The 12,041-nt window shown below is 42.2% G+C and overlaps 1 protein-coding gene across 2 annotated transcripts in view; it reads left to right on the top strand.

Annotated features, from left to right (window-relative positions):
* Window positions 1-11,434, top strand: part of gosr1 (golgi SNAP receptor complex member 1) — a 116,081-nt gene extending 104,647 nt beyond the window's left edge. For both annotated transcript variants that reach the window (XM_072469650.1, XM_072469649.1), the window contains exons 7-8: window positions 6,860-6,944; window positions 9,156-11,434. In XM_072469650.1, the coding sequence (XP_072325751.1) occupies window positions 6,860-6,944; window positions 9,156-9,278 (208 nt within the window). In that variant the 3' untranslated portion in view covers window positions 9,279-11,434. The remainder of the gene's footprint in view (window positions 1-6,859; window positions 6,945-9,155) is intronic.
* The last annotated feature ends 607 nt before the right edge of the window (window positions 11,435-12,041 follow it).

Below are 12,041 nucleotides of genomic sequence, written 5' to 3'. Positions count from 1 at the left end.
TGTCCTCGGCCAGTCTGCACAGGACCAGCATGCTGAGACGGGGCTTCAGAACCTGAAGTGCAATGTGCTGGCCGTCTGAGATTCTTAGCAGCAAATATGGGGAGAAATTCTAAAGCTTCCCTTCCCATTTAACTTAATTGGGTTATTTTTGATACAGTAATAACTGTCGAGTGCGATGGACGGAGTTCTATTTTATGATAAATTAGCTAACCTGACAATTAATAGAAATTTGTATAAGGAAGCTCGGGGCAAGGGACAGCATGCAAACACTTGGGGAAATTACGGGGGGATTCTGGGCACCATTTATAGCATAAAGCACTTGAAAAGGGAACAATACAGAGTGAGTAATCTTGAAAGACAGCAGTTGGTTAAGGTGCCTGTACATAGTTAAAGTTTAATTGGAGAAATAATGTGAGGGGCATTAATGCTGCATTACACACTGTTGTAGAACCTTTCTGAGAAAATTGCATATTTTAGTTTAAGAATTTTATGGACAGAGTGCTCCCTAAATTTTAATGTAACGAAATGAAGCCCATGTTTCGTGTTCCTGGAATGCTTATGAGAATTTGTTATTTCTGGAAGATGGATTTTATTCTTGAGTAATTTTGTACGTGCCACAGTCAGCATCAAACAAGTAGTTGGACAGTTAAGTGCAGATGGACATTCAGAGTTAATTACCAAAGTCATGGGCACTCAAAATCCATATTGTTTTTTTAAAAAATTGTTTCCTTTTCTAAATTAATTCAAATGGATTTGGACTATTAAAGATTGACTTAAACCAGCAGCAGATATTCCCATTTGAAGATTATCATTTAAAACTATTGATTGTTTCCTGAGATTTTTAAAAAAACTAACTAATGGGCAGATGGACGCAATTTTTTTTCAATAGCTGAGGGGCCAGGAAGGAGGGGGCATAGATGTAAAATTAAAAGGAAGAGATTCAGAACAAGGACGTGAGGCTGTACATTCACTTTGTGTTCAGTGATTGTGGAGTAATTTATGTCAACATTCAAGATTGGATAGCTGGGAAAATGAAGGAATTAAAGGCACATGGAAACTTGATGGTTAAATATTTGCTTGTGTGGAAGGTAAATACCAATACGGACTGTTTAGGCCAAATATCCTGTGTCTATGTCTAACTTCTGTACACGTGTTGACAAGTTTAAAAGGATTACTGAGCTGGGCCACTTTTAAGTTTTCAGCTCACTTGACGTTGAAAATGACAATGTCACGGTAATCCACATCACTATCTTTCTGTAGTATTAACGTCATCTTAAACAGTAAATATAAAATCTTGCATTTTAAACGCATGATCTCCATGTGTTCCCTTTCTGTATTATCTCTTGTATATTTTCATTTTGCATTACTTTTGATTACCTCTCAAATCTAACAGCTTATTCCGTGGGCAGCACGGTAGCATAGTGATTAGCACAGTTGCTTCACAGCTCCAGGGTCCCAGATTCGATTCCCGGCTGGGTCACTGTCTGTGCGGTGTCTACACGTTCTCCCCGTGTCTGCGTGGGTTTCCTCCGGGTGCTCCGGTTTCCTCCCACATTCCAAAGATGTGCGGGTTAGGTGGATTGGCCATGCTAAATTGCCCTTAGTGTCCAAAACGGTTAGGAGGGGTTATTGGGTTACGGGGATAGGGTAGATACATGGGCTTCAGTAGGGTGCTCTTTGTAAGGGCCGGTGCAGACTCGATGGGCCGAATGGCCTCCTTCTGCACTGTAAATTCTATGATTCTAGCTTTTAGGCGTGTGTCAAGCAGATACTCTGCTGATTGCCAAAAAGGTAGTGCCAAAAATGGGTATTCAGCTAGTCCTGATTTAGACATGTAAAGATTGATTGGTCACGTCCTATGATTATCATGTAATAAACTGTACCAGAATCAATTTCAATATTTTATAATTTACATACAATTAAATATTGCAGAGCATACGTTATAAATAAAAGTGATCAATGTGTAATTTGTGCACTGTATCAACATGAAATACAATTGTTGGGGGACAATTTCGTGACCCTAGCACTTAAAGCACATTATTAATTTTGAAGGATGCTGTTTTGCAATATAAGAAATTAGTCTGCAGCATTGTGCGCTGGAGTAATAAATGATTTGTGAAATTAATACAGAGTGCTCTTTGTGCTTTTATTTTTATTAAAGCAGCAAATCGTATGTTTAGATTTTTTTTTAAAAGAACAGTTAATGGACACATTTTGCCCTGAAATCTGGGCGAGGAAGTCGCACCATCCAAGCGATAATGATAAATACATAAACTCTTCCTAGGTGTCTACTATGAGCTGTATAATCAGTCATCAGTACCATCTGTGATTGTCCTTTCAGTTCTTGCTCTGCCCATGTGGAGTGGAAGAGATGACCTGATCTCTGTTTGGCATCTGTCCACAATGGGGTGACTAACGGTGGTAATTTCGTGGAAGCAGAAGGTGCAGCCCACAAAAGCCCATCCCTGCCACCCTCAAAAGTTGAATTTTTTAAACCCTCCGAGGTCAACGTATGAACAAGAATAGACAATTTAGCCCCTCAAGCCATTCCTGCCATCCAGTAAGATCATGGCTGATCTGTGGCCTAATTCTGTGGGCAGAATCTTCTGGGCTCTTCAGCAGCTGGAAGGTTGGCGGGCTGAGGTTCAGATGTTTGGACCGCTCGGGCAGAAATCTCCAGTACGCTCCACAGAGTGTCCCGAATCATCATTGTTGCACTCTGCACAAATTCTCACTACACAGGGGGATGTCTTGGCTGAGGGTGACATAGAGGATTGAGTTGTCTCTGCCAACAATGAAGATGGTGAACAGGATGGGGCTGGCGAGGGCAAGGATGTCACGGAACCACATGCAGAGGCCATTGCAGGGGTACAGTGCAGCAGACAAGACCATGGCAATCTGACAGTGAACAGTTCCAGGCAGAGTGAGCTCAGATTTGCTACTATTTGATTTTCTATCCTCTGCTGGCTGAATAGCCCCAGTTCCGCCCCCTCCATTGTCCAAAGTAAACCCATATCTCTTGGCATCTTCATCATGCTGCAAAGTTTTGAGATTATTTTTGAGTCCACTCAAAGAGTGCCTCACCATCACTATGGGTTGCTGAGCAGCAATCACACCAAACCCTCCTATCGCATAGGCTCATACAAGTCTCAGTCTTAGACGGCCCTAGCATTAGTGCAACACTATGACCCCTCATTCTGGACATCCCAGCCAAGGTAAACACCTTTCCTGCAAGAACCTTGCAGAGGCCTGTTAGAGCTTCTGATGCTTCACATGGATGGCCGCACAAACCCTTTATTCAAAGTCTACTGCAACCCTTGATAAGGAGATGAGCATGCCAAACAAGTCTCCATGTGAGGCCTGACAAAGACTTCAGAAAACTACGCCCACATCTCTTTAATCCTACACTCTCTCACTTGCAGTTAAGACTCAATTGCCTATTACCTTCTTTCAACCTTCACTGCATGTTAGCTCAAAATTACCACAAGGAAGGCCATTAACGATTGGATGTCCCCACCACAGCTTTCTCCAAATATGTAGGGAAGCCTCTGGTTTTCCACTGTTAATAAGAAGTGTAGAGTTTCAGAGTTTCAACCCTGAAACTGCACCTACAGTGTTCCTTGCCGCTCTCATAGCATGTTTAACTCCCCTTGAGTACTCCTTGCATTTGTATCTCACTAGGGCAACAGCAGCAGGAAATGCAATGACCTCATTGAACGCATGTCAGATCGCAGAACACGGTGAGCTGCAAGTAATGGATTGCCTGATGCATGCCCAGGCTGCACACTCTTAAATTATGGCCACTGCCATGTGGGCTATTGTGTAATCACTATGTTGATAATGTGAGAAGTGTATCAAAAGAAGTTTGTTATCAGACACTGGGGGCCCAAATTCCACACTCTCTAATGCCTGAGATCACTGAAGCAACTAGCCGGACGATTTAATCCATGATGCTTCCAAACTGTGCAAGTGAACATATATTTACAAATACTGAAAGTATCTACAATAGTTCTACACCCTTGTCACCTAAGTGCCTTCAAAACTTGATTGTTTTCTAATACTACGTCTAGGTGCAGCTCCAACATCCACAGCTGAGGTGGAGGCATCCTGCTGACTGCTTTGCCATGTTGACTGTGATGACATTGGCAGGTGACGTCTGGTGTCCGAGGACTATCGTGCCCCAGCCTGCTAAGTGTTCTCTGCACAGATGCAGATGCACCCTCCTCAGCCTGGAGGCAACGGGGTCACCAGCAGAGGGGAGGTGGAGTAGCAGGGTACCCTTGGCTGTCCTGGAATGAAATTCCCAGTGTGCCTGACCTGTGCTCCTCCTACCTGTGGGTGGCCAATGGCATCTCTCTGACTCCTTGAGAAGGGGCACCAAGAGGGTGGTCAGGGAGGCCCCTTTTCTTACTGGTACCTGGAAAGGAGTAAAGTATGATTGAGTGGATGTCTAAGCTGGCTCCACAATTAAAGCAAGTGTGTCGGTGCATCTGTCAACTGCAGACTGGGAAGTCCTATATTGTCTTTAACACAGACATGGTTCTACTCCTCCCTGGCTATTCTGCCGTCCTTTCCTCAAATGGGATGAGGAATCTAATGTCTGGAATGTTGTCTTCAGTCTTGGCCTGTTCCCTCCCATTATGCCTGTTTATGTCCTGCACATACAGAAGGATTGATTGTCATCCCGTAGGCACATAAACCGTTCAGGAAAATTCATGCCTTTGGCAGCTCGTGAGCCATCTCCAGTAAACGATTAACAAGCAACATGTCCTGATAGAACGCTGACAGCATGAAGTAGCTGGCACGCACTCAGTGCCATGTCCCACTGCTGCTGAATCCTGCATCCCAAACCCCTATCTGACATCTCTGTGTGCTCTCACACTTACACTGCCTGATGCCCTTATAAGTATGGTTTTTGCAGTGAGTAGACAGTGTCACATACCCTGGCAGAGTGCAGCAGATAGATTTTCCTCTTGCTGTACTGCTGGGCAGTTGAACCTCTGCTGTAACCTCCGCCCAGGCCACCATGGTCCGATAGGAAAGCCTCCTGCTGCTGTCTCTGGGGAAACACTACCTCCACCCTGGGGCCACTTGTTGTCTGATCCGTGCCACTTCAGTCTTGGCAAGAATCTGGAGCTACTGGCTTGCGGTGAGTATATGGCTGCCTGGGTGCCCTTTAAATATAACACCTGGACCTTCGGCCCCTATGAGGTAACAGCGGGGACGAAGACTACCTCACATCTCAGTGCGAGGTTTGGAGAGCTCCTTGCATATGCATGAGCTGAACATGAGATCACATGTGCGCATCTGGTCAGCCATGCTGCACAACCGGTCCCCACAGTGAAAATCACTTCTACTTCTGTGCCTGCTCGGGTGTGTGCCACCATTTGCTCACTGCAAACTCAGTACTCACTGTCAGTACACTCATAAAGGCATCAGACAACGCAAGTGTGCAAGTCTCCAGAATGGAAGATTCCAGCTTAATCTGTCTTTGCCTCATATCCTTTAATAACTTGGGATTCCAAAAATCCATAAATTTCATATTAAAAATTTAGAGTTCTATCAAATGCCACTTGCTACCACATTTTGCGCATCAAAGTGTTTCAGAATTTCACTCCTGAAAGGGACAGCTCTAACATCTGCCCCGTCCTCAACTCTTTAACTCCGAAAATATCTACCCTAACGTTCCCCTTAATCGTTTGAAAACTTCAATCAAATTGCCACTTAACCTCCTAAATACAAGAAACCTAGTTTATGTGATCCCTCCTCGTAATTTAACACTTGGGGAGACCAGGTATCATTCTGGTAAACGTACAGGCACTCCCGCCAAGGCCAATACATCCTCCTTAAGATGTGTTACGTAGAACTACTCTCAGTCCTTCGGGTGTGATCTCATCAAGGTGTTTGTACAGCTGAAATATGACGACTCCTCCTGGTCTACTCCTCCCATTGTCTTCTGCGCAATTGTATTCTAGCCCCATTGATGTAAAGGTCATATTCCATTTGCCTTTTGGTTACTTTCTGTACTTGTTCGTGTTTTAATTACCTATATATCTGGATCCCCCAAGTCTCTTTGGGTTTCCAATGTTTCTATTTTTCTAGCATTTACGAAGTATCCTTTTTTCTGGTCAAAAGTGGGCGACCTCACATCTGCTTACATTAAAATCCATTTGCCCCAGTTTTGTCCATTCACTTAATCTATCAATATCTTGGTAATTTATACTTCCATCTCTACTGCCTGCAGTGCCGCCTATCTTTGCATCATTTGGAATTGTGGCTTTCAATCTCATCATCAAAGTTGTAAATAAGTACAGTGATTAGTTGAGACTCTCAACACCGAGAAGGTAGTCAGTGGTGGGCACACGAGGTATAACCGGCCATAAAGAAACAGGTGCAGCAAGAAGACAGCGTGGTCACAAAGCTTTAGACAGAGACCAGTGACTGTTACAAGTTGTCACATTGCTTTCCTATCTAGCTCTTGATTGCTTAGAAAGTAAATCCGTCTAGACTCATTGGTGTACATTGTTTTCCAACCTTGCCCTAGTCGGACTACTGGATTTCAAACATGGTTAAATTTAGATTGTGAGTGTAAAAAATGAAGTGCCTCGTCTGCACATTTGTTTTATTGGCGCAGGCAGGGGCCGAGAGGTAAGTAAAGAGAAAGAAGGATGAAGATTAATTGGAAGAAATTGGAAAAGTGAGCAGCTGTGGGAATACCCCGTGCGCTAGTGTGTGTCACATTTATCAAAGAAACAGGCTGCGGTGTGTATTTTGATTTTCTGTCTGTTCAGCTCTGAAATTACAGCAGACTAAGCAAGCTATTGTTAGCAACATGACATGATGTGTTTTCTTTCTTTAGCATCGCCATGGCAACAAAAGAAAATGTGACATCACAACGAGGGGTGCTGAAGACAATACAAAGCAAAGTGAACTCCTTGGCCAATATCCTTTTTAAAGCAATTTTAAAGAAATCTTCCATGTTGTATCTGGGGTAAAACAAAAATTGGAAGCAAAATGTAAGCTAGTTGACTCGCCATGCTGAGTGCTGTCTGTCTTGACATTTCTAATGCTTGAATGGAAAACTGAAGCATTCTCACCTTTGTAAAACTCCCTTCCGCAGGAAGTTACTGCATTGTTTTTTTTTTTTTAAAGAACGGTTAATTTGGCACAGTAACTAATTTGTTGAATATAGTGAATCATTTAAATTCAGCACACAATATTAAAACTTTCGGGACAAGTTACAGATTTTTCACAAAGCATCTATTTTCAGAAGTATCTTTTGGATGCAGAGATGTTAAACTTTCAATGAAAGCTGTAAGTGAGGATTATGGCCAGTAACAATTTTACCGTGCATTGCACAGTGCTCCAATGTTATAGAATTTTGGGTGTGGATGTTAACCACAATTATTCTAACCATGAGGCAACTGCATGTGAATGTTTAAGTAGCTGAGTATTATGTGTAGTCAATCCACAGCACATTTCATTCAGTGAGTATGACCAAATAGTGGTTATGATTACACAGTAATCCAGAGGCTTGGACTAATAATCAGAAGACTCCAGTTCGAATTCCACCAAGGCAGTTGGCAAAGTTAAATTCAGTTAATTAAATAAATGTGTAATTAAAAGTTACTATCCATAATGGTGACTGTGAAACAAGTGGACTCTAAAAGTCCACTTAGTTCCTTATTGCCTTTTTGTGGGAAAGGGAATCTGCAGTCTTTACCTGGTCTGACCTATCCAGACCCACAGCGATGTGTTCACCCTCTAAATGGCACAGACTTATGTTACTTACAAGCCCAGGCAGGCATGAAGAGTTTTCTCTGGTCTGGAGCAGAGCAATCAAGTGAACAATTGCCATTGAGTGTAAAGGTTTGTCACATAGCTTGCCCATAGGGTAGAGAAAGACTGCGGTTGATGCCATGGGAAAATGTCTGTCCACCTTCTGAGAGTTCCAACTAGCCTCCAAATCCGCCTTCAACGTTCATGCGTTCAACTGTGATAGGCATATGGGGAGCAGTGAAATTACCTCCAACTTCAAATGCATTTCAATGGCTTGTTACTTTTAAAGTGAATATGTGATCAATTCATAGGTGACCACCGAAATTATTCTCTGAAATGAATAGTTGAGCCTTACAAACCAATAAAGTTTGCAGTTCAATCTCTGGTCTGATAAATTAGCTAATCTCGGGTGGGGTGCCAATAGGGAAACATCAGTTGGCCTCCATGATCTCTTTTTTTTCAATGTATTTTATTACAAACATGTATCAAAACAGGTTACAGCAAATAAACATCCCGGGAAATATACTTCCCAGCAATGAACTATACAGTCGATACAGACGTTTTCCCTTTTTCACCCCCCCCCCCCCCAACGATGAACAACTCCTCGAACACGGTCATAAACATCCCCCACCTTTTCTCAAACACCCGCTATAGAGCCCCTTAACTCATACTTTATCTTCTCCAACCACAGGAAGTCGCACAGGTCACCCAACCAAACCGCTACCCACGGTGGTGATGATGACCACCCCTCCGTGCGATCAGAGAGGCAAAGGTCACAACATCGGCGTTCCTCCTCTATATGAGCTTCGGCTTCTCTGAAACCCCAAATATCGGCACCAAAGGGTCCAGGTCCAGGGCAACCTCTTCCTCCACTATCCTGGCTAGGACCGTGAACACTCCCGCCCAGAACCTTCCCAATTTTTCGCAACCCCAAAACCTGCGTGTGAGTCGCTGGCCCCCGCCCACACTTCGCTCACTCATCTACCCCCTGGAAGAACCCACTCATTCTCGTCCGACTCCATGATCTCTATTAGAAGGATGAAAAGAAGCCAGGATTCTTGCTTCTGATCCCTGTTGGAAGGTTCAATAAAGGATATCAGCGAGGATATGATTGGACTTGATTGTGATTCTCATGCAGTCGAATAGCTGTCAGCACTTTAACATCCAGTCCTCATAAGGCATGACCATGTCAGGGAGTGTTTGGCATGAATGGAACTGTACCCCATCAAGTAATCCATGCCATTGGAAAAGGGGAGAAGTTGAGGCGGGAAAGGGGGTTAAGAACATTGTAAAATGTATGATTATTCAATGTTTTAACATTATTTTAATAAATTGAAAACAAAGCTATTTTAGATTCTTTAACAGCAATTCCAGATCGATTTCCTGCCATTAACAACCTGGTTCAGAGGATAAATTTGAGGAAGCGCAGGGACACGTTAATTTTGGGAGGTGTTATTGGCATCTGTACTATCTTATTGCTACTGTATGCTTTTCACTGATGAAACATCCCATAAGATGTTTGCACAGTTGCAAAGCACTGGGGAGGGAGGGGGTGGATCTTGTGTACTCAACCTGCATATATTGGCTGGATTGCTGGCGTGATGGATTTAGGTTACACTGGAATGCTTTAAGCAAGTATTCCCTCGGGCCACAGTTCGGTGATTGGTTTATGATCAAATGTTAAACCTCTGACTTTTAAAAATTTAACTATGCTCTTGAAATATATAATTTTGAAGTACAGCACATTATCATTTTGTGAAAGGATGCATTAGAATGTAGTCTGTTTCCATCGCTTTTCTTCTCTACCTCCAGATAATAAAGTTGCTGTCTCATTTATGAGCTGTTATCAAGCCAGATTTTTTAAAAACTGTTCTTTGAATCATATATCTGATGTATTTATGTATTTTCAAGAGCATATATAAATGTATACTTTCATACACAATGATCCTGCAGTGAATTTGTATATCAGTGTGCTGTGTCACACTGTCATAGGACATTGGTCTGCTCCTTTGGATATCATTACTTGTCCAGTTTCTTGTCTCTTCAGAGAGAAGTACCCAGAGTAATGCAAAAGCAAAATGCTGGAAATCTGAAATAAAAATGGAAAATGCTGCGAGTACTCAGCAGCTCTGGCAGCATCAGTGGAGAGAGAAACCGAGTTGAAGTTTCAGGTCAACAACCTTTCATCGGAGCCAGTTTTGATGAATGGTCATCAGCCTGAAACGTCAGTTTTGTTCCCCTGTCCAAGGTCCTGTCTGAGCTGCTGAATGCTTCCAGCATTTTCTGTTTTACCCAGGTGAATGGTTCTAAATTCATCTCCCAAGTGACTTGGTCACGGAGCACCCTTGGCCGGAGACTTGGGGGCAGATACCAAACTTACCCATTCTCTTGGAAATGTGAAGAAGGCTTAAAGAGAAAACAAAAGCAAAAAAACATTTTTTTAAAAAAAATAGATTATCTGGACATCCGCGCAATCAAAAGTTTTGAATTGTTCAGCAAGCCTTTCAAAACTTTATTAATCTGACAAATTTCCAAACATTGTCATTTGGCCATGCACACCATTTATGCATGCATGTGCAATCTGGTACTTAAATTTGGCCTAATTTCCTAAATATGTCCAGTGCCCATTGATATATGTACTATGCCATTGGTAAACTATGGTAGTGCATTGGAATAAGCTGATGAAGCCACCTCCCACCGAAATAATTTCACTTGTTAAAAATAAATATGGGTGTAATATATTGAAACCTTTGGATTTCTCTGAAATAAAAACACAATTGCCAAAGCCAACATTTTCAAAGAAACTGTAAAACCTTGGAATATCTAGTCCAATCCAGCACCGCCTTGAATGAAGAATACTTACTTTGCATTTATTTTTCATATATTTTGCGGTAGGGTTGAGATTTTTCCCTTTATCCCATTATTTGTTGAAATCACTGAACGTTTACTCACAAACCACTAACTGTGGCCTTCTCAATGATTTCAAGAGAATATGATGCACTGACAAGCCCTGTTTAAGAGGAAGAGTCTGTTTCTACTCCTCAGATTGAGGTAACCGATTTGAATGTTGTGGTTTAGAATTCATGCAGGTATAAAAACTCGATGCTTGGAAATATGAATCATTCCAATGAAGTGTTCAGAAAAAAATTAACACTTTTTTTGTACATTACACTGATTTTTGGATATAGGCTATGATCTATTTACTGTGGCATCTTTTATGAATTAACTTGACACACTGGCAAGCAAAAGTTGATTGGCTATTTGAATCATTTGAATTCTGATTGTTCAATTGCATAGCTATAATTTTGTTTACCACAGAGTTGAGTTGATCCATTGAAAAGGTGCAGTTATGCCCCTCACATGGAGCCCACACATCTGCTGTGTTTTTTGTTCATCTATTTGAAGCTTTAATGTCAAAAATCTATTCATTTCTCAGACCTCTCTCCTTTCTCTTGTTACCCTTCTATTCTCCCCCCCCCCCCCCTCCCAACCATCCCACCTCTGCTTCTTTAAATGCTTCTGGAAATTTTGTCAATGTAGATTTTAATAATCTTGTAAAATAATTTTCAGTTCTTTGCTAATGTGCATTTTCTGCATTGTACAGAGGAGCTCTCACTGTGTATGTAATTTGTTAATAAATTAGAATCCCAAGTGATCCTGCTTTCTGGTGTTTTGCATTTTATGTTGTCAGGAAGGGGGAAATATGTGGGATAGTTTCCCCCGTTTTTTCACGTTTCGGCTGGCAACAAGAGGAGTGTTCCCCACCCTTTTTAGTGCTATGACTTTTCGTGCTGTCAGATTACTAACAGTAAAAAGAAACCGGCCACTTTTTTTTTACACAGCCCTTAAGACGATGGTTAAATTTTGCAGGCCCGAAGGATACTCTATCGGTGCACTGGCGACAGTGGAAGGTAGAGGTTTTGGTTGTCTCAGGTGTAATTGTGGCCGGGCTACTGTAGTGAAGAAATATAGTCTTGCAGGTTAAACAAATAAGACCCTCTTCATTACCTAAGGTGGAATTTGGGGCATGTTCTTCCCTGGTGCTGGCTGAGAGATGGCTTCATATCCCATACTGATCTGGTGGACTACCCTTATGAATGACTTAAGGTATTGGCTCTCGCTCAATCCAGTTTCAGTCAAGGGATAGCAGTATTTAGGTATTCTACTGGCCACACAATGGGTTGATGCCGATGTAATTGACACACAATGGGAGGAGTGTTTGTTATCCCATCTACATTCTAGCTGTGATTGTGCTCCTGAGT

The sequence above is a fragment of the Scyliorhinus torazame genome, chromosome 12 (genome assembly GCF_047496885.1).
Source record: "Scyliorhinus torazame isolate Kashiwa2021f chromosome 12, sScyTor2.1, whole genome shotgun sequence".
Classification (NCBI taxonomy): domain Eukaryota; kingdom Metazoa; phylum Chordata; class Chondrichthyes; order Carcharhiniformes; family Scyliorhinidae; genus Scyliorhinus; species Scyliorhinus torazame.
The sequence above is the reverse complement of the archived record's forward strand: the minus strand, read 5'-3'. Positions and strand labels throughout refer to the sequence as shown.